This window comes from Geotrypetes seraphini, chromosome 15 (genome assembly GCF_902459505.1).
Source record: "Geotrypetes seraphini chromosome 15, aGeoSer1.1, whole genome shotgun sequence".
NCBI lineage: Eukaryota > Metazoa > Chordata > Amphibia > Gymnophiona > Dermophiidae > Geotrypetes > Geotrypetes seraphini.
In genome coordinates, this window is record NC_047098.1 from 31,669,581 (window position 1) to 31,696,109 (window position 26,529).

The window sequence follows — 26,529 nt, forward strand, 5'->3', positions numbered from 1 at the left end:
TATAGTTAATGAGAGACATTTTTAAGACTGGTTAATCCAGTCCTAATTTTTATCATTTTGCATGCCCAGTCATAATATTACTTTCCTAAAGGAAAACCAGTCAACAATTCCACATACACAGTACATGACCCCCCTCCCCCCAAAAACAAGTTCAATATGCCATGAGGTTAAGAAAAAAAGAAAACCTGTCAAAATTTGTAGTTTAGATTAATGGCAGTAACAATCGAGGCCTCTTGTTGTGAATCCTTCAGGCACAAAGCAACTACAAGCTTTGCTGGGCTTCCAGCACGTGAGAAAGACGCCGGAAGTGACGTAAGCGCGACAGCTCTTTCCGTCTGTTTCCCGTCTGTGCCGCCTCCATCTTTAAACCGGAGAGGAGAGAGCTGCGGGCCGGAGTTTGTGTACTCGGTGAGTTAGTGTGATTTGGGTTCTGTGGGCCGGTCTTTCCTTTTTATCTCTTGGAATTATAGAGCAGTGAGTTGAGATGGCTGCCCTGATTGTGAACTGCCATGGAAAGACTGTTTCACAATCGTGTAGCTCGGACTACCGCCCTCCTCTCTGGGGGATGCGATTCGTTTATATTTCCTATTCTGGGCCCTAATTTGGGACCCCGATCCTGCTTCTGCATGCCGGAAGAGAAAAATCTTCGATATAAGCGCTTACAGTATTTCTAAAGACGCCTTCTGTTGTGACCCCTTTCGACTCTGCTATTGCTTGCCTTTGCGTAAAAACCTGAATTGTTTGTTTAGTTTCCCCGAGTAGGATGTACCCGGATATCTGCAAAATCTGAGTTTTAATTAACTGGGACTATCAGTAATTTTCTGCTTGTAGTGTGGCGAACTATTAAATATTAAGTTGACTTAATTTATTTTGTATTTTGAGTATTCTTTTTATTTCACCTTTTTCCTTCAGTCATTGTTAACGTGACCATTTATTTTTTTTTACTCAAAACGGGACAGGACCCTGGACCCCACCCCCGGGTACCTTTTTTAAATCCCGGTGGCTGCCTCCTGTCCTGATGTCTTCTGGCAACAGCAAAGTGGTGCATAAGGCAGATGCGAGCTTTTCGCATGCCTGCCTGGTCCCACACTGCTCACTGAATGGCTGCCGTCAATTCTCGTGGAACTCGTGAGAACTGACGGCAGCCGTTCAGTGAGTGGCGCGAGACCAGGCAGGTATGCGAAAAGCTCGTGCCTGCCTACTGCGCTGCTCAGTTGCTGCTGGAAGACATCAGGACAGAAGGCAGCCTCCGGGATTAAAAAAAGGTACCGGGGTGGGGGGGGGGACTGTATTCGCTACGGTACTTGTTTCTTCAGTGGCCCCTGAAAACGGGACATTTTGGCATCCCAAAGCAGTGCTTGGGGACAACGGGACAGGCTACCTAAAAACAGGATGGTCCCCTTCAAAATGGGACATATGGTCATGTTAGTCATTGTTGACATCATCTCTTCTAATTGTTTCAAATTTAGAGCTTTCATTTATAATTGTCAGGATGTCCCAGTTTTCTTTTCCCATGAACCTATATATGAAATTATAAATATAGGTACTTCAGCGATATTGGATCTGATCCTCACAAATGGAGAGAGTATCTCTAATGTTCGAGTGGGTGCTCACCTGGGAAGTAGTGATCATCAAACAGTTTGGTTTGATATAACGGCTGAAGTGGAGAGTGGCTACACTTTACTTAAAGTCCTAGATTTCAAACATACGGACTTTAATGCAATGGGAGAGTACCTGAAGAAAGAGCTGTTAGGATGGGAGGACATAAGAGAAGTGGAAAGACAGTGGTCTAAGCTGAAAGGAGCGATAAAAATGGCTTCAGACCTTTATGTGAAGAAAATCAATAAAAACAAGAGAAAAAGGAAGCTGATATGGTTCTCCAAACTAGTGGCGGAGAAAATAAAGGCGAAAGAGTTGGCGTTCGTGAAATATAAAAAAACCCAAGAAGAGGAGTGCAGAAAGGACTACAGGGTGAAATTGAAAGAAGCCAAGAGAGAGATACCTCTGGCGAAAGCGCAGGCGGAAGAACAAATGGCTAAAAATGTAAAAAAGGGAGACAAAATTTTTTTCAGATATATTAGTGAAAGGAGGAAGATGAAAAATGGAATTGCTAAACTAAAAGATGCTGGGAACCGATATTTGGAGAGTGATGAGGAAAAAGCAAATGTGCTAAACAAATACTTCTGTTCTGTGTTCACAGAAGAAAATCTTAAAGAAGGACCGAGATTGTCTGACAAAGTTACACAAGAAAATGGAGTAGATTCTGCGCCGTTCACGGAGGAGAGTGTTTATGAGCAACTTGAAAAACTGAAGGTGGACAAAGCGATGGGACCAGACGGGATCCATCCCAGGATACTAAGGGAGCTCAGAGAGGTTCTGGCGAGTCCTATTAAAGACTTGTTTAACAAATCTCTGGAGACGGGAGTGATTCCTGGGGATTGGAGGAGAACGGATGTGGTCCTTATTCATAAAAGTGGTCACAGGGAGGAAGCAGGAAACTACAGGCCGGTGAGCCTCACTTCAGTTGTTGGAAAAATAATGGAAGTGTTGCTGAAAGAAAGGATAGTGTACTTCCTTGAATCTAGTGGGTTACAGGATCTGAGGCAACATGACTTTACAAAAGGTAAATCGTGCCAAACAAACCTGATTGAATTTTTTGATTGGGTGACCAGAGAGCTGGATCGAGGACATATGCTAGATGTAATTTACTTAGATTTCAGCAAAGCCTTTGATACAGTTCCTCATAGGAGGCTGTTGAACAAACTTGAAGGGCTGAAGTTAGGACTCAAAAGTGGTGAACTGGGTTAGAAACTGGCTGTCGGACAGACGCCAGAGGGTGGTGGTTAATGGAAGTCGCTCGGAGGAAGGAAAGGTGAGTAGTGGAGTCCCTCAGGGTTCGGTGCTAGGGCCAATCCTGTTCAATATGTTTGTAAGTGACATTGCTGAAGGGTTAGATGGAAAAGTGTGCCTTTTTGCAGATGATACCAAGATTTGTAATAGTAGACACCGAAGAGGGAGTGGAAAATATGAAAAAGGATCTGCAAAAGTTAGAGGAATGATCTAATGCCTGGCAATTAAAATTCAATGCAAAGAAATGCAGAGTAATTCATTTGGGGATTAATAAATTGGGAGGCACTGTATAATATGAGAGGAGAGAAGCTGATATGCACGGACGGGGAGAGGGACCTTGGGGTGATAGTGTCCGAAGATCTAAAGGCAAAAAAACAGTGTGACAAGGCAGTGGCTGCTGCTAGAAGGATGCTGGGCTGTATAAAGAGAGGCGTAGCCAGTAGAAGGAAGAAGGTGTTGATGCCCCTGTACAGGTCATTGGTAAGTCCCCACTTGGAGTATTATGTTCAGTTTCGGAGACCGTATCTGGCGAAGGAAGTAAGAAGACTTGAAGCAGTCCAGAGGAGCGTGACGAAAATGATAGGAGGCTTGCGCCAGAAGACATATGAGGAGAGACTGGAAGCCCTGAATATGTATACCCTAGAGGAAAGGAGAGACAGGGGATATATGATTCAGACATTCAAATACTTGAAGGGTATTAACGTAGAACATAATCTTTTCCAGAGAAAGGAAAATGGAAAAACCAGAGGACATAATTTGAGGTTGAGGGGTGGTAGATTCAAAGGCAATGTTAGGAAATTCTACTTTATAGAGAGGGTGGTGGATGCCTAGAATGCGCTTCTGAGAGAGGTGGTGGAGAGTAAAACTGACTGAGTTCAAAGAAGCGTGGGATGAACACAGAGGATCTAGAATCAGAAAATAATATTAAAAATTGAACTAAGGCCAGTACTGGGCTGACTTGCACGGTTTGTCTGTATATGGCCATTTGGTGGAGTATGGGCTGGGGAGGGCTTCAATGGCTGGGAGGGTGTAGATGGGCTGGAGTAGGTTTTAACGGAGATTTCGGCAGTAGGAACCCAAGCACAGTACCAGGTAGAGCTTTGAATTCTTGCCCAGAAATAGCTAAGAAGAAAAAATTTAAATTGAATCAGGTTGGGCAGACTGGATGGACCATTTGGGCCTTTATCTGCCGTCATCTACTATGTTATGTTACTATGTTATTTGTAAGTAACTTTCAAGTATACAAAAGCAAGCTTTAGATATTCTATAGTGTGTGTACAAGTGATGTTGAAATAAAGAATGGGGAAGGGGTAAAACAAGGACCTTGCGGATCTAAATCCGCACATCCTTAAAAATCTGAGGTCCGTGCCACATTTAGTCTCAGCATAGGTTATGGTTCTGACAGGCCTCTATGACAATTTAGCTCTGACGGATCCTAATGCTTTTCCCTCCCTATGCTGAGACTAAAAGTTGCACGGACTTCAGGGCAAAAGTTTTGCCACTTTTAGTCTCAGCATAGGGAGGGAGAAGCATTAGGATCCGTCAGAGCTAAAGTCTCTTGGAGGTCTGTCGGAGCCATAACCTATGCTGAGACTAAAAGTGGCGGGGTGCTGGGTTAGTCTATTTTGTATTCTGGTTCTACTTCGTTGTTATTCCATGGTTGCCTGTACTTTGTAGGTTGCTTTTCTGTTTGAAAATAAAAATTGATTACACATAAAAAGTGACCCGGACCTCAGATTTTTAAGGACGTGCGAGGTTCGTATGGTCCAGGTTTTACCCCTTCCCTAAAGAATATGTAGCTTGTGTGATGTTGGATTCTCTTAAGCTTCAAAACATATAGCCTCAATTAGAATTAGTATATATTCTTTTATGACCTCAGCAGTACAAACTGTGAGAAAGTTTTCATTCACAGTATAATTTGCACTAAAGTCTTCATCGGTCAGAATTTTCTATCAAATCTTATTAATTTATTCATTTTTATTTATTTTTTCAAAATAAGTTAAGAAAAAATACTCATCTCTTTATCAGAGCATAGCAGGGGTTCTTCACCAGGTGCATGGCCACATTATGAACAGTGTGTGGTTGTGCATTCTGTACCTTAGAAGGAACACTGGTAGGGGCAGTTGACCCTTTTATTAACTTGGAGCAGAGTTAGGCAGCAAGAATCTTAAAATCCACAAGTTCTGAGTTACATTACAAATCCGACTTAAGAACAGCTTTAAAAACATAATTCGTTCTTAACTTGGGGACTGCCTGTACATAAGTACTTTGTTAGTGTGCAGCAGCAGTTGCCAAGAAAGCAATTGAAGGAAGGGATTATTAGGAAAGAATGGAGAACAAAATTGAATATTATCATGCCTTTCTGTCTCCCTTTGGTTTGACTGCACCTTGAATATTATGTGCAGTTCTGTTTGTTGCATCTAAAAAAAATCCCAAAACAATCGGGTATAGAAAGGGTGATGAAAATAATAATAATAAAAGAGGATGGAACAACTTCCTTATGAGGAATGACTAAAGAGAGTAGGGCTTTTCAGCTTGAAAAAAAAAGACATCCTGAGCAGGGCTATGTAGTTAGTACATAAAACCTTGGACTCTGAATCCAGTAACCCAAAACTTGCTTCCTACTCCTTTATTTTGATATCTATGTAGGAAATGAATAATGTACTAATTATATATATTCTGTATCGATTTCAAGCATTCAACATATAAGGCATTTCATCACTGCCAATGTGAATCAGACGGCGGCTACTTTTTAGAAATCTAACCTGTTAAAGCTGGGTTCAAAAGGCTGTAGCTATGCCATTGTGGATTTTTAATTATGTTTATTAAAAAATTACAGACACTCAGGAACCTTTAAATCTAAATGAATAACATAACTTAATTGAAAACTGTGAAGTTATAGTTTTATCAAAAAGACTAAAATAGAATATAAAAGAAAATCAGCATCATATTTTGTTACTAATTAAAAAAACGTACAGCCTAACAATTTAGAGCATGGTTTGAATATTTAAATAAAAAAAACATCTGGAGGGGCATAATCGAAAGGGACGTCTAAGTCCATTTACGTCCATCTCGCAAGTCGTCCAAAGTTAAAAAGAGCCTAAGACACATTTTCGAAAGATACATCCAACTTTTTTTTACTTTTAAAAATCGTCTAATTATACGTCCTGCCGATCTGATCGTCCAAGCCACTAAATCGTCCATCTTTATACCACATTTCTGACCAAGTCCAAAATGCCTAGAATAAGCCCTGTTGGACGTGGGAGGGGTCTGCAAAGTGATGGACTGCACACCCAGACATACCACCTAAATAGTGGGGTACCTTACAGGACACCGCTGTGAACTTCACAAAAAGAGTGCCATGGCTTCTCCTCACTACAGCTCCCTTATAGGTGATTGTGGGCCCCCCCAAACCACCTCCAGAATCCCTTAAACCCACTTATCTACCACCCCAATAGCCCGTATGCCTGCAGGAGCCACTTATATGCCAGTAAAAAAGGGTTTTGGGGGTGTATAGGGCAGTGCACATGTTTCAGTATAAATGCAGTGATTACAGGGGCTTATGGGCATGGGTCCTCTCTATGGGTCCCTAACCCACCCCCAAGACGACTTCAGCTGCCTCTGTGCTGGACGACTAAGCTTTCCTATGCCAGGTGGCCAGGTGATGATGGTATGGAGACTGAAATTTAAAGTTGTGAATAAAATATTTATGGGGGTGGGGGTGTGTGTTATGCGTTTGCAGTGCTTATCTGGTGATTTTAGGTGGGTTTTTGTGACTTAGACCATATTTTACATGGTCTAAGTCAGTGTTTTTCAACCGCTGTTCCGCGGCACACTAGTGTGCCGCGAGATGTTGCCTGGTGTGCCGCAGGGCCGCCGGGCCCGGATCTGACAGGGGGCCCGAGGCAGGGGTGCCAGTAGCTCGCCAAGGCAAAGTGAGTCGATCACCCAGGACTCACTTTGTCTTGGCGATCTAATCTATCGAGCCGATAAGTCTTCTTCTCCCCGACGTCAATTCTGCAGTCGGAGAGGAAGTTCGGGCCAGCCAATCGCTGCCTGGCTGGGCGGAACTTCCTCTCCGATTGCAGAATTGACGTCACGGAGAGCATGCGTCGGCGTCGGCTTTGGGGCCTGTTATTCATTGGTGGGTCCTGTTCCCCGATGGCAGTGGCAGTGGCTTGGGGAACGGCAGGGAGAAAAAAAGAAAGGGGGCAGGCAGGGAAACAGAAGGAAAGAAGAGAAACAGAAAAAAAGAAAGAAAGGTCAGGGAGAGAGGAAGAAAAAGTTGGGGGAGGGAATGAGGTGTGGAGGAGAGAAAGCATACAGGCTGATAGAAGGGAAGAAAGATTGGATGCACAGTCAGAAGAAGAAAGTGCAACCAGAAATCACCAGACAAGGTAGGAAAAATGATTTTATTTTAAATTTAGCAAAGTGGAGGCAGTATTACCACAGTTTTCAAAGGAATTTGCCCAAATAACTTAATAGTTAACTGGGTAAATTCCCAGAGATGAAAACTTCCCTTCACTTACTATGCACAGTTCTGAATTTATATCTGCTGTCTATATTTTACAATATGGTCACCTTTTACTAAACCGCAATAGTGGTTTTTAGCGCAGGGAGCCTATGAGCGTCAAGAGCAGCGCTGGACATTCAGCGCAGCTCCCTGCGCTAAAAACTGCTATTGTGGTTTAATAAAAAGGATGGAGGGTATATTTGTCTATTTTTGTATGCTATAAAAACCAAATACAGAGAGAGACTGAGAGCTGTTGACGAAGAGCTACGTGTGTGTCTTTCTTCGATTCCAGCCAGAATATCAGCTTTGTGTTCAGCCAAACAGGCCCAGGTTTCGCACTGAATAAAGTATTTTATAATTTTTATTTCGTAATAAAGTAATTATAAAATACTTTCTTTGTGTTTATTTGATTCCTATTCAAGAGAATTACTTTATATATAGTCAATATAGGTAGAGAGTTAAATTTTTTAACATTTTCTAATGGTGGTGTGCCTCGTGATTTTTTTCATGAAACAAGTGTGCCTTTGCCCAAAAAAGGTTGAAAAACACTGGTCTAAGTCACAACGTCCAAGTTCCGTCTAGGCTCTATTGTTAAACTTTCGGTTATACATGCTGTACGACTAAGTCTAAGCCGGCCCACATCCCGCCCTCTACACGCCTCCCGAAACGCTCCGTTTAGCTTTGGATGTTCAGCGGCACTATGAAGGCCTAGGTCGTTTTTAAATACGTCCAAAACCCAGTTTTATTATCGGCGCTTGGACGTTTTTGAGAAATGACTTAGACCAGTTTTTGGACGTTTTTCTCTTTCGATTATGAGCCCCATATTGTTCTAAGGAACAGAATTGCTTGTACCAAATCTTTTAAAATAGAAACCCTTAAATCTGATTTGACTATTATTTTCAGTGCCAAACAGTCACTCAACACTGACTTGGGTGGGTGGCATTGCTGTTAAAGTTCTAGTTACATCACTGATAACTTTTGGATAAACAAGGATGACTTATGGTTAGTTTTGATGAGCAGCCATACTTTTCAATTTCCTTTAATTATTTAAAAATCTTTTTCTCGAGCTTCTTTAATATGACATCAACTGGTTGTTTTCCTGTGATTAAGCTACTTCACTTTACTTTAGAACAGGGATGTCAAAGTCCCTCCTCGAGGGCCGCAATCCAGTTGGGTTTTCAGGATTTCCTCAATAAATATGCATGAGATCTATTAGCATACAATGAAACAGTGCATGCAAATAGATCTCATGTATATTTATTGGGGAAATCCTGAAAGCCCGACTGGATTGTGGCCTTCGAGGAGGGACTTTTGGCATCCCTGCTTTAGAATGTTCATTCCATTCTATCCAAGTAGACTTCAAAGTCTAATTCTTCATTTGAAGAAGATGATGTACCAATGCTTATTTGTTCATCCAGTGGTTCAGGTGTTTCAGGTTATACTTGTAACCTTTCATGTGAACTGCTACTTCATAGTGCCTGTTTTCCTCTAGCAACTTGATCAGTGCTTAACAAAACTCGGTTCATTGGGTCAATGTAAACAGCAACTAACAGGATTTGATTATCCAGCAAGATACCCTCTCTTTTCTTCATTGAAGATACAATGCCATCAGTAATTAATCCTCCTTACCTTACATTTCATTACATCACCATTTATATACTACATAACTTAATATAGTTCAATGCGGTTCACAGCTTTAAGAATCTGAGACAATCTCAGGAACTACACAAAACAAATTACCGTTTTTTTCTCTCCATAAGATGCATCTGACCATAAGATGCACCCTAGATTTAGAGGAGGAAAACAAGAAAAAAAAACATTCAGAACCAAAATTTTCCCTGCCAGCTCTGCATCCAACCCCACACTCCTTGCCAGGCTCTGCACTCTGTCCCCCTTCCCTGCCAGGCTCTGTACCCTGTCCCTCCTCTAGTGGTAGGACGGGCAGGGACAGGGCATAGGGCAGGCAGGGACAGGGCACAGATGTCAAGGCGGATGACTTTTTAAAATATGCAATGTCACCTCAGTAACAACTATAGAAAAATAGACAAATATAGTGCAAAATATAGACAGATATAAATTCTTAACTGACACACTTTGATCACTAAATTGAAAATAAAATCATTTTTCTTACCTTTATTTTGTCTGGTGATTTCTTTCTTTCTTCCCTTCCTCAGGCCCAACAATTGTCCCTTCCTCCCTCCCTCCTATATTCCCCTCACTGCCTTCTAGCCTTTGTCTTCTTCCCCTCTCCCCCAAGCCTGCCCGCCCGCTGGATTTACTTACCTCCCGCTGCTGCTGCTGTGAGGACATGTCGCCAAAGCAGCAGCAGGAGGGGGGCGGACTCCTGGCTCAGCAGCGTGGCATCCGGAACAGCAAATTCCTGGCTCAGTACCGCGTCACCCGGAAGGGCCAGGCGAGTGCAGTGATTGCATGCCGCAGGCCCAGAAGTCTTACCCCTGACGTCAATTCTGACGTCGGCAAGAAGGTCCGGACCTTCTCCCAAACGTCAGAATTGACATTGGGGGTAAGGCTTCGGGGCCGGCCACGTGCAATTGCTGCACCCGCCTGGCCTTTCCCTTCTTATTTCAGCAGTGAGCAACCAACAGCGGCAGGCAAGGGGCGGTCGGCGGTCCTGGAAGGTAACGGGGGTGGGAGTGGGATTTGGGTATTTGCTCCATAGGACACACCCTTTTTTCCACCCACTTTTTTGGGTGGAAAAAGTGCATCTTATGGAGCAAAAAGTAATATCATGATTATGTATTACAGAAATTTATCTAATAAGTAGGTTTCCTGAAATGTTTGTACGATATAGCATTAGCTATTAGCCAACTAAATTCCTTGTCTCTGATCGCAGCCTGGTACGAGAATAGTCTATTGAAAAATTTTTTGGATCGACATTCCTTTACAAAAGGAAACGTGAAATAAGATAGAAAGCATTGGGACTGTTTTGATATTACCAATTCAAAATTTGCTGTAAGACCAAACAGCACCTTGTTTAAGATGTACATCAAGCTTTTCCACTCCAAAAAGAATTTACCAAGTATTAAATCCTCAGATAAGAACATAAGAATTGCCGCTGCTGGGTCAGGCCAGCGGTCCATCTTGCCCAGCAGTCCACTCCCACGGGGACCCTTAACAGACTAGCCTTACCTGCGTACGTTCTGGTTCAGCAGGAACTTGTCTAACTTTGTCTTGAATCCCTGGAGGGAGTTTTCCCCTATAACAGCTTCCGGAAGAGCGTTCCAGTTTGGAATCTATCCCCTTTTAACTTTAGAGAGTGCCCTCTCATTCTCTCTACCTTGGAGAGGGTGAACAACATGTCTCTATCGACTAAGACTATTCCCTTCATTATCTTGACTGTTTTAATCATGTCCCCTCTCAGTCTCCTCTTTTCAAGGGAGAACAGGCCTAGTTTCTCTAACCTCTCTCTGTACAGCAACTCCTCCAACCCCTTAACCATCTTAGTCACTCTTCTCTGGACCTTTTTGAGTAGTACCGTGCCCTTCTTCATGTACGGTGAACAATGCTGGACGCAGTATTCCAGGTGGGGGTGTACCATGGTCTGGTACAGCAGCATGATAACCTTCTCCGATCTGTTCATGATCCCTTTCTTAATTATTCCTAGCATTCTGTTCGTCCTTTTCGCTGCCGCCACCGCACATTGCGCGGACGGCTTCATTAATTTGTCGACCAGTATTCCCAAGTTTCTTTCCTGGGGAGGAGGGGGGGTCTCTCCAAGTACTGCACCGGACATCCTATATTCGTGTATAAGATTTTTATTACCGACATGCATCACCTTACACTTATCCATACCTCATCTGCCATGTCACAGCCCATTTCTCGAGTGTGTTTATGTCACGTTGCAGGTCTTCGCAATCCTTCCGCATCTTCACTACTCTGAATAGCTTTGTATCGTCCGCAAATTTAATCACCTTGCTCGTCGTACCAATTTCCAGTTTGTTTATAAATATGTTGAAGAGCAGGGGCTCAAGCATCAAACCCTGCGGCACTCCACTCATGACTCTTTTCCAGTCCGAGTACTGTCCATTTGCGCTAGAGGTCTATAAAATACTGAGTGAAGTGGAACAGATAGACATGAAAAGCTTGTTTAGGGAAAGGGAATGAGATATGATAGACTGCATTTCTGTGGTTACAGTCAACATGGTTTATTATATACAGTACAGATACTTATTTTGTACCCGAGGCTATGGAAGGTTAAGCAACTTACCCAGAGTCACAAGGGGATGCAGTGGGAATCAAACCCACTTTATTCTCAGGCTGCTACACTAACCATAGGCTACTCCTCCACTTTTTCCAAAAACAAGGGCTAGTGGGCATGTAATAAAGCTATTACTGTAATTCAAAACAATGAGAGAAAATGTTTCGTCACTCAACGTGTAACTAAATTGTGGAATTTGTTAGAAACAGAAATGTGATTTATTTATTTAAAACATTTGTATTCCGCTTTTAGCCAAAGTGGCTCACAATTACTATACACAATCTTTGAGTACACTAAAAATCTTAAAATTCACGTCACAGGCAAGAGCAGAAGGAGACAGAGGTCTAAATGTAAACATTATATCATCTTCATTCTGCTAAATGATTAAATATTCCATATAAAATTAGGTATGCTTTTGCAAAAAAATAAGCTTCCAACAATTTTCTAAAATGTAGCAGATTCCCACAAAATCTCAACGTGCCTGTCAAAGCATTCCAAAGAGCAGGTCCAGCAATGGAGAAACAGGATTTCTTTGTTTGCCCTTCCTTCAGTATTCACTATCTCCTCCTTTCCCTAAGAGATTCCACGTGCCTGTTCCACACTTCCTTAAATTCAATCACAGTATTTGTCTCTACCACCTCTACTAGGAGACTATTCCAAGCATCCACCACCCTTTCTGTAAAGTATTTCCTTAGGTTACTCATGAGCCTAGTACCTCATCCCATGCCCTCTTGTTCTGGAGTTTCCTTTCAATTGAAAGAGACTGCCTTATGCGTGTTTATGATTCTAAGCATTTATACTATTTTTTAATAAATATGCAACCTAGGTATTTAAACATCTCCATCGTATTTCCCCTCTCCTGCCTTTCCTCCAAAGTATACATATTGAGATCTTTGAGTCTTTCCATATGCATTACATTACATTGATGTCTTCTATCCCGCCAATACCTTTCAGTTCTAGGCGGTTTACAACAAGAAATTAGCCTGGGCATTTCCAGGGAGATTACAAGGTTGATAGCTATAGTATGTGTCAGGATCTGGGAATGGTCGATATGGTTTGGTTAGATCATTTAACAAATTTCTTGAATAGTATGGTTTTCAGTTCTTTCCTGAATGTTTTGTAGTTGGGCGTCGTGATCAGGAGATTTCAGAGGTGGTGGTCTATTTTTGCTGCTCTGGTGGCTAGTAGACCGTCATATATATTTTTGCTTTGCATGCCTTTGATTGGGGGGTGGCTTGAGTTCTCTCCGGTCTGGATGTGTTTTTCCAGATTAGGCGGTTGTTCAGATAGCTTGGTCCATTTCCATTTAGGGCTTTGAATAGAGTGCAGTAGAATTTGTGTTGTATGCATGCTTGTATTGGGAGCCAGTGTGAGTCTTGGAAAGCTGAAGTAATGTGGTCATATTTTTTCAGCGAGTATATTAGTCTTAGGGCTGTATTTTGGACTGTTTGCAATTGTTTTAGCATGTTGGCGGGGCATGACAGGTAAAGTATGTTACAGTAGTCCAGGAGTCCTAGGATTAGCGCTTGTATTATGAGTTTGAATTGTTCATTGTTAAAGTATTTTCGGACTTGTCTTAAGTTGCACATGGTTGCGAATGCCTTCTGAACCATTTTGCTGATTTGAAGTTGCATGGTGCAGCCTTTGTCTATCATTATTCCCAGCAGTTTTAGGTTGGGTTGTAAGGGATATGTGGTGGAGTTTATTTCTAGGTTTGTTATGGTTGGTGTTTTGTTTCTTTCTAGAAGTAAGAATTTGGTTTTGTCTTGGTTCAGTTTTAATTTGTGGTCTCTCATCCATTTTGACACTGTTTCTAGTGCAATGTGTCGTTTGTTCATTATGTTGGGGGTAGTTTGGTTGAAAGGCAGGAGGATGGTGATTATCGTCTGCGTAGCTGTATGACGTTATACCTTGTTTGTCTAAGCATGTGCCAAGTGTGGCTATGTAAAGGTTGAAGAGTGTTGGTGATAATGGGGAGCCTTGGGGGACTCCGCAAGGGTTGTTCCAGGATTCTGATTGTTCATTATTTGCTTTTACTCTGTATCTTCTTGAGCAGAGGAATCTTTCAAACCAATTGTAGACTTTGCCTGTGATTCCTATTGCCTCCAGTGTTTGTAGTAGGATGTCATGATCTACTAGGTCGAATGCCGCTGTGAGATTGAGTTGTATGAGTAGCATTTTTTTACTTTTGCTTAAGTGTTGTTTGGCTGTGTCTAGGAGAGAGACTAGTAGTGTTTCTGTACTGTAGTTACCTCTGAAGCCTGATTGTGAGGGGTGAAGAATGTTGTGGGTTTCTAAGTATTTGGTGAGAAGTTTTGCTACGAGACCTTCCATTAGTTTGATGTATAGCAGTATTGAGGCTATAGGTCTGTAATTGAATGGCTGATCTGTTGCTTCCTTTGGGTCTTTCAGAATAGGGGTTATGATGATTTTGGCGACTTCTTGTGGAAATTGACCCTCTGTGAGCATGTAACTAATCCACCGCATGAGGTGGGTGCGGAATCTAGTACTGGCGGCTTTTAACAGGTATGGGGGACAGTGCTTGAGGTCGCAGGCTGCATGACTGTATTTTTTGTAGAGTTTGTCTAGGTCATGCCATTGTATGTCTGGGAAATCTGACCAGTTTCTGTCTGCTGCGTAGGCCTCGTTTTCTTTAGGTGGTATCAAGATTTCGTTGAGGTAGTTTGGGGTCCCAGTAAAGGTGTTTCTGGCTATTGATATTTTATTTCTGAAGAATTCAGCCAATTGATTGGCTGTGGGGGGCGGGGTGGTTTTAGTGGCCAGGTAGGGTTTGGTGTCTGTGAGTTCCTTTAGTAGTTTGAAAAGATTTTTGGTTGGATTTCTATGCCTATCTGATTGGTGTAGTATGCCTTTCTTTTAGCTTTTGTTTGGATTGTTTGTTCAGTATTCTCCAAGTTGTTTTTGTGTTCTCGGCTGTTTTTTCTCCATTCTCTTTTAAGACGTCTGCATTGTCTTTTGAGTTGCAGTAGTTCGTTGTCAAACCATTTATCTAAGCATCTACAGATTCTGGTCTTTTTCTACGGTTGTGTCATGTATTCGAGGATGGATGTGCTTGGGGTGCACCAGTGGTAATGAAGTCCTTGGGGTTTCCATCTTGTATCATGGTGTCTACTTTGTTCCAAAATTTAGGTGGATCAATCTTTTTGTGTGCTTTGTATGTTAAGCTTTGGTTATTTTGTTTGGTTTTGCCCTGTGTCCAGTTGATTTTGTAGGTGTATATGTAGTGGTCTGACCAGAGGGTGCGTGACCATGTTCCATTTGTGGTGTGAATTTCTGGTGTGGTGAGTTGTTGGGACATGAAGGCTGCTATGTCAAGTTGGTGTCCCTTCTCATGTGTGGTTTGTGGGTCTAGGATTCTGTAGGATAGGGTTTTGAGGAATGAAAGGAGGTTTTCTGTTTGGTTGGAAGATTTGTCTTCCAGGTGTAAGTTAAGATCGCCTAGGATTAGGCTTCCAGGTATAAGTTAAGATCGCTTAGGATTAGGTTATATGTTGATGTGAGGGAGTTTCTGAGTATAAATTCCTTGAATTCCAATTTTGCTATGTTCCATTTTCCTGGTATTATGTAGCAAAGTAGGCAGGTAAGGGTGCCTTTGAGTGTGGGGCCCGATAATTGGCAGGCAAGTAGATTCATGTATGGGGTGGAGGTTTTGTCCTGTAGCGCTATACAGTCAAACCTCGGTTTGCGAGTAACCCTGTTTGTGAGTGTTTTGCAAGACGAGCAAAACAGTCAGCAAACTTTTGACTCGCAAACTGAGTGTTGACTCGATTTGTGAGCACCCCCCCCCCCGATAACCGGCATCGCTTCCCCCCCCCCCCCCCCCCCGCTCGCAAAGGCCCCCTCGCTCCAACCGGCACCCCCGCCAGTACAACTTAAATTTACCCACCTCCCCGTCTAGCACCAGCACCGGCATCGGAACGCAGGCACAGCTCGTGTGCCTAGAAGATCTTCCGGCTTCCTGCTTCGGGTCATAGACAAAGCGCGTCTTTGTCCCGGCGCGCTTTTTACCTAACACCTCCAGCTTCTGCCTGCCTCCCTGCCTTGAGCATGCATCTGCGCATGCTCAAGAACTTCTATTCTCCATCTCGCCGAGAATCTTGGCGAGAGGGAGAATTAGAAGTCTTTGAGCATGCGCCGATGCATGCTCAAGGCAGGCAGGCAGAAACCGGAGGTGTCAGGTCAAAAGCGCGCCAGGACAAAGGCGCGCTTTGTCTATGACCCGAAGCAGGAAACCGGAAGATTTTCTAGGCACACGAGCTGTGCCTGCGTGCCGGTGCTGGTGCTAGACAGGGAGGTGAGTAAATTTAAGTTATACTGGCGGGGGGGGGGGGGGGGCGGTTGGAGCAAGGGGGCCTTTGCGAGCGGGGGGGGGAGCGATGCCGGTTATCGGGGGTGGGAACGTATCAAAGCGAGTTCCATTATTTCCTATGGGGAAACTCGCTTTGATAAACGAGCATTTTGGATTACGAGCATGCTCCTGGAACGGATTATGCTCGTAATCCAAGGTACCACTGTATTTACAGTATTTTTGGCTAGGGTAATAATAATAATAATTTATTTCTTATATACCGCTATACTGTGAAGTTCGAAGCGGTTTACAATAAAGATACATTTGACAGTACATGGGATAGAAACGGTTTACAATAAAGATACATTTAGTCAGTACATGGGATGCAAGTGGTTTACATTAAAGATTCATTTTGTCAGTACATGGGATACAAGTTACAGTAAAGATATATTTTGTCAGTACATGGGATGCAAGTGGGTTACAATACAAGTGGTTTACTATCAAGGTGCATTTTGTCAGTGTAAGGGATACAGGTGGGTTACCATAAAGATACATTTAGTCAGTACATGGGTTACAATAAAGATATGTTTTGTCAGAACATGGGGTGCAGGTGGGTTACAATAAAGATACATTATGTCAGTACATGAGATTCAAGGTGGAAAGTATAATTAGTTTTGGGCCTTGGAATTAGGGGGCGAGGTGGCAGGGTCATGGCGAGGAAGAGTTGGGTATGGGAATTTAGAATTTGTTAAACAGTCAAGTTTTCAGGGATTTTCTAAAGTCTGCGTATGTAGTGGCCTCAAGTATGGGCTTTCCAAGCCATGTGTTCAGCCTAGCTGCCTGGAATGATAACATTTTATCTAGAAACTTTTTGTATTGGTAAGATTTCAAGGAGGGGTAATTAAATAGGTTTGTTCTACGAGTGCTCTTGTTGGACTCGTTGGGGGAGAACTGGGAGATAGGTAAGCTGGAAGAATCCCAAAGACAGCTTTGTAGCAAAAACAAGCAAACTTGAAGAGGACTCTGGATTCTGCGGGTAACCAGTGGAGTTTCTGATAATAAGAGGAAATGTGTTCCCATTTTTTTAAACCGTGGATTAGTCGGATCGCAGTGTTCTGAATTAATCTCAGCTTGTTGAGGTTCTTTTTATAAGCTCCTAGGTATATGATGTTACAGTAATCTAGGGTGCTTAAGATGGATGATTGTACTAGTAAATGGAAAGACTTTTCATCGAAGAATTTTTTAATAGTGCGAAGTTTCCAGAGGACCGAAATACATTTTTTAAACAGTAGGTTTGTGTGGTTTTCCAGGGTTAGGTGTTTGTCAAGTGTTACCCCCAGAATCTTTATGGTTTGGTCAATTTTGTATTCTCGTCTCTGTAGGTGAATTGAATTTTCTTTTATCTTTTCGTTGGGTGATGCCAGGAAGAATTTGTTTTTTTCTGTGTTGAGTTTCAGTTTGAAGGCCATCATCCAGCGCTCTATTTGATTTAGGATGTTGGTTAAGGAGTTGGAGAATTATGACATTAGGGCAATTAGCGGAATCACTACAGTAATGTCATCTGCGTAGATGTAGAAGGTGAGCCCTAGGCTTTGTAGCAGGTTTCCTAATGAGCTGAGGTAGATATTAAAGAGGGTTGGGGATAGGGGGGAACCATGAGGTAATCCGCAGTTGTTATTCCAGCTATGGGAAAGTTTGTCATCTTTGAATACCTGGTAGGATCTGTTCCTGAGGAATCCCTGGAACCAATTGTGAGCATAGCCTGTGATGCCTGTGGTTTCTAGGCAGTTCAAAAGAATGGTGTGATCTACTAGGTCAAAGGCGCTACTTAGGTCCAGTTGTAGGATCATGGCGCTGGTACCTTGGGCGAGGAGGGCGTAAAGGTGGTTAAGTAGTGAGGCTATTCCTTCTCCTCGTTTTTATGTCTCTACAAACTACTTGTATTTTGTAACCTTGTGGGCAAACGTCCGTTATTCTGGGGTCGGTGTCTGAGGTTAGCCATGTTTTTGTGAGGAAGAGGCATCCTAGTTTTTCTGTTTCTATCCAGTCCTTTATGATCTCAGTTTTGGGCCTAGGGATCTGATGTTCATGTATGCACATTTTATTGATGCAAACTCAGTTTTAATGTTGTGTAATATTTTTGGGTAGATGAGGGTTTCTGCTTGGGGGGTGGGTTTGATCCTGGGATGGTTTTGGGAGGCGTATGCCTTATGATGTAGACCACTGACCATTTTAGTAGTCTTCCTCTGGACTGACTCCATCCTATTTATATCCTTTTGAAGGTGCGGTCTCTAGAATTGTACACAGTATTCTAAATCAGGTCTCATCAGAGTCTTATACTGGGGCATCAATTCCTCCTTTTTCCTACTGGCCATTCCTCTCCCTATTCACCAAAGTATCATCCTAACTTTGTTGTTGCCTTTTCAGCCTGTATGGTCACTGTAAGATCATCACACACTATCACACCGAAGTCCTGCTCCTTTTTCATGCACAAAAGTTCTTCACTCCCTAAACTGTACTGTTCCTTGTTTTTATGCAGCCCAAATGCATGACCTTACATTTCTTAGCATTAAATCTTAGCTGCCAAATTTTATACCATTCCTCAAGCTTCACTAGGTCCTTCCTCATGTTATCCATACCATCAGGGATGTCTACTCTATTGCAGATTTTGGCATCATCCACAAAGAGGCAAATCTTATCAGATAGCCCTTCAGCAATATAATTTACAAAAATGCTAAAAAGAACAAGCCCAAGAACCGAACCTTAAGGCACACCACTGGTAACTCGGAGCAATCTCTATTGATCACTAACTTCTGTGCCTTCCACTCTACCAGTTTCTGACTCAGTCTGTCACTTTGGGGCCCATCCTGAGGGCACTCTGCTTATTTATTAAATGCTTTTGTAAAACACCGTCAAAGGCTTTCCTAAAATCAAAACACACCACATCTAGCACCCTCTCTCTATCCAATTTTCTTGTCACCCAGACAAAGAAATTGATCAGATTTGTCTGACAAGACTTGCCTCTAGTGAATCCATATTGCCTCAGGTCTTGTACTGGGTTCCAGAAACATCACTATTATTTGTTTTAAAAGAATTTACTAACCAGAGAATGTAGTAAAAGCAGTTAGCTTAGGAGGCTTCAAAATAGATTTGGTCAAATTTCTAAAAGAAAAGGCTATAATTCATTATTAAAATGGATTTGGGAAAATTCACTGCTTATTCCTGGGACAAGCAGCAAAAAAATCTCCTGAATTGGAAACAGGATACTGCACTTGATGGGTCTTCAGTCTGTGCCAGTATGAGATATCCTGAAAACTTGACCTGTTGGCAACCCTCAAGGACTGGGAGCGAAAATCAAGGTTTTAAGGTCTAGAGTATGAACTAATCAAGCTAATCTAATCTTCGATTTATATACCGGGTCATCTCCCAACAGAGCTCAACTCGGTTCACAAGTAATTAAAGACCAGAGTGCATAAGAAGAAGAACATGGGAAAAATAAATGTTGTAGTGATTTGGGAAAGTGAGTTTGTTTATGTAGTATTTCTGTGATTCATGGCAGCAGGTTATATTAGAACATAAGAAGTTGCCTCCACTGGGTCAAACCGAGGTCCATCTCGCCCAGCGGTCCGCTCCCGCGGCGGCCCATCAGGTCTGCGACCTGTGAAGTGGTTTCTGACCACTTTTATAACCTACCTCAAATTCTATCTGTACCCCTCTATCCCTTTATCATCCAGGAACCTATCCAAACCCTTCTTGAACCCCTGTACAGAGTTCTGGCCTATCACTTCCTCCGGAAGCGCGTTCCATGTGTCTAACACCCTCTGCGTAAAAAAGAATTTTCTAGCATTTGTTCTAAACCTGTCCCCTTTCAATTTCTCCGAGTGACCCCCTAGTGCTTGTGGCTCCCCTCAGTTTGAAGAATCTATCCTTATTTACTCTCTCTATGCCCTTAAGGATTTTGAAGGTTTCTATCATGTCCCCTCTAAGTCTCCTCTTCTCCAGGGAGAACAGCCCCAGCATTTTTAACCTGTCAGCGTATGGAAAATTTTCCATACCTTTTATCAGCTTAGTCGCCCTCCTCTGCACTCCCTCGAGTACCGCCATGTCCTTCTTGAGGTACGGCGACCAGTATTGAACACAGTACTCCAGGTGCGGGCGCACCATTGCGCGATACAGCGGCATGATGACTTCCTTCGTCCGGGTTGTGATACCCTTTTTGATGATGCCCAGCATTCTGTTTGCTTTCTTTGAGGCTGTCGCACATTGCGCCGATGGTTTCAGTGATGAGTCGACCATCACCCCCAAGTCCCTTTCCAGGTTACTCACCCCTAGCAGTGTTCCCCCCATTTTGTAGTTGAACATCGGGTTCTTTTTCCCTACATGCATGACCTTGCATTTCTCTACGTTAAAACTATTATTTACAGTAGATAACTAGTTGATTCTTAATTTTACTTGGGTAGGCACAGAGGTTCCCTAGTTATAAAAAAAAAAAAAGTAAGAGAAAAGCCAGAGATACTGGGGTCTATGATATTGCATTGGGAATGAAATTTGATACACTATATGCACCTGTGGACCGTAACTGTTATTATATTTTATGCTTCTGTGTTTCCTTAGTTACCAGAGAGAGGGAGTCATGTCCGACTTTGTGGAGAGCGAGGCTGAGGAGTCAGAGGAAGAGTATATTGAGGAAGGAGATGATGGTCCCAGAGTCAGCAAGAAGTTTGTGGAAGATGATGGTGAGAGGCAATTTTGGTACCCTGCAGGTTGTTTTTGAGGGATCATTCTCTGATGATAATTATTTGCTTACTAGCCTTTTCTCAGGCCACAACATAGGCATGTATTTCATATACAGGTTTGAGAGCTTCTGTTTAGAGAGAAAAAAAGAGCAATCACAAAGCACTAATAAAATTTGACATGAGGTATAAAAAAATTAACATTTTCTCATTCTGTTTCCTACATGTGTCTGGTATCTACTTAGATCTCTTACAGCAGTCATTGTCCTCTTTTTAAAAAAAATTAGTTTGGATAGAAAAAAATCACTTGCCAAATACAAGATAATTTGAGAAACTAACAGACAGAAACTAAGAGAAAATATCATTAGTCTTTCTTGATTTCAATCATTAATATGTTTTTAGATGAAGAGGAAGAAGAGGAAAACCTTGATGATCAGGATGAACAGGGGAATCTGAAGGGATTCATTAATGATGATGATGAAGAAGAAGAGGAGGAGGAAGAAGAGGAGGAAGAAGGAGGTAGTGATTCAGAAGGCTCCAAGGATGAAGTTGGTCACAGAAGGAAAAAGCGAAGTAAGTTGGGTTGGGGTTTTTTTTGTTTTTGTTTTTTTCTTGTGTTTTATTATTTCTTATGTATTGTTTATTATATCCTCTAAAAGTAGTAAGCCTCATGTGCAGTTTGGCTTATGTTTTTTCTTGTCTTTAATCTGGTTACAGTCTGTTTTGATTTTATTTTCTTCTTTAGCCTTTGATGATCGATTAGAAGATGATGATTTTGACCTTATTGAGGAGAACCTGGGTGTCAAAGTAAAGAGAGTAAGTGCTTTCACTTTAAGAGATGTATTTCTTAGCAAGAGTTTAGCAAATGAAACCATAATAAAGTATATCTATTGAAGGCAATTTGATTTTAGTTATTAACTTTATATACCACTCAATACAAAAAAAGCCTAAAAGCATTTTACAAGGAAAATTGTTATTAACACAATAAACTAATATAAATCTCAGTAGCATAGAAATAAATTCATAGAACTAATTAATAAAACAATTAATAAAAATTATTTCTTTAGCACTCTCCAGACCAGTAGAGGTTAATCTTTACAAATGGGTATATATCCAATCATGACCAGCAGGTGGAGACTGAAAACAAAACTGTGGGACAGTATATACTATACTCCCTTCTCTATTTCCCTCAGTCTTCTTTCAGTCTCCAGCAGGTGTTGATGTGATCTGTACCCATCTCCCTTGGTAGGGCTGTTGGAATTTGTTTAGGGGGTTTATAGTCCCTGTTTTTGGCCGGACAGAGCTTGGGCGGGCCCTGTTTGGGGGTCCGTCCAACCTCGGGGGTGTCAAACCCGGCGGGTCTCGAGCGGTGTCCCTCTCCCCACTTCCTCCACCTCCCCACATTTTTTTAGAGGAGCCTCAGCAGTAAGCCTTGCCCCCTAAATCAAGCAAGGCATATTGCTTCGAGAGCCTGTGGAGTCTGTTCTGTAAAAAAAAATAAATCCTGAGGTAGTCCTGGTCTGGAGGGTTGTTTCCCTTTAAGAAAACTGTATTTTACTGTATTTTTTCATCTAACCGGCACTTTTTTATAGCTAGGTCGCGTATGGAGCAATGAGCACTTCTAAAGGGAAAAAGTGCTCATTGTGCTCCAGGCGCGAGGCACTCGCGGCCGGCCTGTGCAAGCGGTGTTCAGGCCGGTGCGGTGGAGGAGCTCAGTCGGCAGCGGCTGCAGGCGCCCAGAGCTCCCCGCCGATGGTGCCTCGCAAGTCGGCTGGGAGCAGTGGGGAAGCCCGGTCTTCCCCAACCGCCCACGGAGGGATTCCCCGAGCCGCCGACGGTCGGGTTGTTGGGGATTCCCTCTCAGCTGATATTTTGACAGCTGATGCCGACTTGCCTGTTTTAGCGGCTGGGACTGTTCAGGCTTCTCAGCCGCTACAGGCTATGGAGGGAGCAATTTTGGCGGGAAAGTCGCCATCTTCTCAGTCTGGCCCCTCCATTTTGTCTTCCACCTCAGGTGACCTTCCCCCTGTATTGGAAAAACAGGGGCAGGTTTCTGCCGGGTCTCCTGCTGTGGCAGGGAGTCCCTTGGGACCCTCGGGGGGGGGTTTTCTCCTGATTTTTTTTTTCCTTGTGCAGAGCCTATTTTCAGGCGGCTGGGGGTACCGGATGCGCTCAGGGGGTGTCGGGGAATGGGGTTTCCTCCGCGCTCCCTGCGGCTTTGCCTCTCTCGTCTGTTGTGGCGTCCCCTCCTCCTCCTCCCTTGTCCAAGCGTCCGCGGGTGTCGTGGGACGAGGATTTATGGTCGGAGGAGCGTGTCGGTCTGGATGAGGACCTGGACCTTTCAGAGGATTTCCAGGACCCTCTCGAGGGGGACGGCCGCTGGCGGCGGGTTGTCGGGTTTCCCGTCCTACGGCGACGAGGCGTCCGTGGTGCGCCTTTTTCATAGAGATGAGCTGCCGGACCTGATTCAACAGGTTTCTTCGGTGTTGCGTTTTGAGGATGCGCCGCCGGAGACTCCGCGTGTGGGGGACTCTCTGTTACGGGGGATCCGTTCCGTTTCCCGCTCTTTTCCTATGCATCAGGATATTTGGGATATTATACTGGAACAGTGGAAAACGCCGGAGACGCCGTTTCGTTTGGCGCGCAGCATGGCTCGTTTGTATCCCATCCCAGAAGGGGATCGGGCTACTTTAGCATCGCCAGTTGTTGTCGCGGTGGTCTCGGCGATTTCTAAGCGGCATACCGTGCCTGTTGAGGGCGGTTCTGCCTTGCGGGACTCTGAGGAGCGCAAGTTGGAGAACATCCTTAAGCAAAATTTTCAGGTCTCTGCCTTTGGGGTCCAGGCGGCTATTTGTGGGGGGCTGGTCGCTCGCGCCGTGTTTCGGTGGGCTGAGCATGTCCTGGATTGGGAGTCTGATGACTGGTCTCTGGTGAATCAGGAGGTAGCGAAGATTGAGATGGCTGCCTCATTCCTCTCAGATGCTCTTTATGACTTGGTGCGGATCTCGGCTAAGTCTATGGCCTTTGGCGTGGCCGCGCGGCGTATTTTGTGGTTGCGCGCTTGGACGGCGGATGCTGCGTCCAAAGCTAAGCTTACTAAATTTCCCTTTCGGGGGTCTTTTTTGTTTGGGGAGGAATTGGATAAGTTGATTCAGACTCTGACGGACTCGAAGGTGCCCCGTCTGCCTGAGGACCGTGCCCGCCCTGCGTCTCAGGGTGGCGCTGCCCAGGGGCGTATGCGGGAGTTTCGCAAGTATCGCCCTTGGCGTGGGGCTGCTTCTTTCCAGGCTCCGGGGTTTTCCCGGGGTCGGTTCTTCCAGCGCATGCAGCCCTTTTGGGGGGCCCGTCGGGGGGCAGGGAATCCCTCCGCTGGTTCCCCCGTTTCCCGTCCTGCACAATGACTCCTTGCCGGTGCCCCCTTTGGTTCCGGTGGGGGCCCGGCTGCGCGACTTTTTCCCCAAATGGGCCGAGATCACGTCCGATCAGTGGGTCCTGGAGGTTGTGCGGGACGGTTATGCCCTGGAGTTCGCCCGCTCTCTGCCGGACCTTTTCCTCGCCTCTCCATGTCAGACTCCTTGGAAGACGCAGGCTTTTCGTCAGACCCTTCAGCGCTTGCTAGATCTCAAGGCAGTGGTTCCGGTGCCCCCTCCGGAGTGGGGCACCGGCAGGTACTCCATTTACTTTGTGGTGCCCAAGAAGGAGGGGACCTTTCGGCCCATCCTGGATTTGAAAGGGGTCAACAGGGCTCTCAAGATTCCCTCTTTCCACATGGAAACTCTGCGGTCATTCTGGCGGTTCAGCCGGGGGAGTTTCTCACTTCTCTCGATCTGACGGAGGCCTACTTGCATGTTCCCATTCGGGCCTCTCATCAGCGCTTCCTTCGCTTTGCGATCTTGGGTCGGCACTATCAGTTCTGTGCGCTTCCCTTTGGTCTGGCCACGGCTCCCCGGACGTTCACCAAGGTGGTGGTGGTCTTCGTGGCAGCCTTGCGGTCGGAGGGCATCCTGGTACATCCCTACCTGGACGACTGGTTGATTCGGGCAAAGTCGTTGCAGGAGAGCTCCCGGGTTACGGCTCGGGTGGTGGAGTTTCTCCGGTCGCTGGGCTGGGTGGTCAACCTTTCCAAGAGCCGGTTGGTCCCGGCTCAGCGTCTGGAGTACCTTGGGGTTCTGTTCGACACCTCCTTGGGGAAGGTCTTCCTTCCAGAGGCCCCGGTGAGCAAATTGCAATCTCAGATTCGCCTGCTTTTGGCGTCCCGGTGTCCTCGGGCGCGAGATTTCCTCCAAGTCTTGGGGTCGATGGCGGCGTCCCTGGACGTGGTGAGGTGGGCGTGGGCCAACATGCGTCCTCTCCAGTATGCTCTGCTCCGGAGGTGGTCTCCCCAGAGGCACGGGATGGATGTTCTGGTTCCCCTGCAAGGCATGGCGCGCTGCAGTCTGCGTTGGTGGCTCCGGACCCTCACCTGGTTCAGGGGGTGGGTCTGGATCTTCCGCAGTGGACGGTGCTCCTTACGGATGCGAGTCTCCTCGGTTGGGGGGCTCAGTGTTTGGGTCACTCAGCTCAGGGCACCTGGTCCACGGAGGAGGCCTCCTGGTCGATCAACGTGTTGGAGACCAGAGCGGTCCATCTGGCGCTGTTAGCTTTCCACTCCCTTTTGTTGGGCAAGTCGGTCAGAGTCCTGTCGGACAATGCCACGGCGGTGGCTTATGTCAATCGTCAGGGGGGCACTAAGAGCACTCAGGTGGCGCAGGAGGCGGCTCGGCTCATGGTTTGGGCGGAGTCTCATCTTCTGGACCTTTCGGCCTCTCACATAGCCGGGGTAGAAAATGTTCAGGTGGACTTCCTCAGTCGTCACTTCCTGGATCCAGGAGAGTGGTGTCTCGGCGCCGTGGCGTTTCAGTTGATAGTGCAGGCTTGGGGGCAGCCCCTGATGGACCTGATGGCCACGAGTGGCAACGCCAAAGTGCCCCGCTTCTTCAGTCGTCGCAGGGACGGTCTGGCCGAGGGTCTGGATGCTCTGGTCCAACCGTGGCCAACGGAGGGGCTGTTGTATGTGTTCCCTCCTTGGCCATTAGTGGGCAGAGTACTTCTTCGCATTGTTCACCATCCGGGTCTAGTGGTTCTGGTGGCTCCGGATTGGCCTCGATGTCCGTGGTATGCGGATCTAGTGAGGCACCTGGTGGCGGATCCTCTCCCTCTCCCTCTCTTGGACGATCTTCTGACGCAGGGTCCCATTCCCATGTTCGACCCGTCTCCCTTCTGTCTTACGGCTTGGCTCTTGAAAGGGGTCGCCTTAGTAAGAAGGGATATTCAGATAAGGTGATCTCTACTCTCTTGGGGTCCCGGAGGCTTTCTACCTCTCGGGCTTATGTGCGGGTTTGGCGTCTCTTTGAGGGATGGTGCCGGGCGCGGAGAGTGGTCTCTTTTCGCGCTTCCCTGCCTAACATTCTAGAGTTCTTGCAGGATGGCCTGGATAAAGGCCTGGCTTGGTCTTCTCTCCGGGTTCAACTTGCGGCCCTGTCGGCTTTTCTAGGGTTGGTGACAGGTCAGCGTTTGTCGGCCATTCCTGATGTGATTCGCTTTTTGCGGGTGGCTAAGTTGCTCAGGCCTCCCCTACGGCCCTCTGTTCCCTCTTGGGATCTCAATCTGGTTCTCTCGGTGTTGGTACGTCCACCTTTCGAGCCGTTGGATGGCTGTTCGCTGAAGGACCTTACTATGAAGGCGGTCTTTTTGGTGGCCATTACTTCCGCTAGGCGAGTTTCTGAACTTCAGGCTTTCTCTTGTAGGGCTCCCTTCTTGGAATTTTCGAGGGAGCGGGTTGTCTTGCGGCCTGTTCCTTCCTTTCTGCCGAAAGTAGTTTCTCCTTTTCATGTCAATCAATCGGTGGTCCTCTCGGTCTTGGGTA

At 45.0% G+C, this 26,529-nt stretch overlaps 1 protein-coding gene across 1 annotated transcript in view; it reads left to right on the top strand.

The window, feature by feature from the left end:
- Positions 1-327: 327 nt before the first annotated feature.
- The window catches only part of SUPT6H (SPT6 homolog, histone chaperone and transcription elongation factor), a 195,806-nt gene continuing 169,604 nt past the window's right edge, over positions 328-26,529 (top strand). Inside the window, exons 1-4 of the mRNA XM_033922805.1 lie at positions 328-408; positions 20,506-20,627; positions 21,027-21,197; positions 21,370-21,440. Of these exons, the coding sequence (XP_033778696.1) occupies positions 20,525-20,627; positions 21,027-21,197; positions 21,370-21,440 (345 nt within the window). The 5' untranslated portion in view covers positions 328-408; positions 20,506-20,524. The remainder of the gene's footprint in view (positions 409-20,505; positions 20,628-21,026; positions 21,198-21,369; positions 21,441-26,529) is intronic.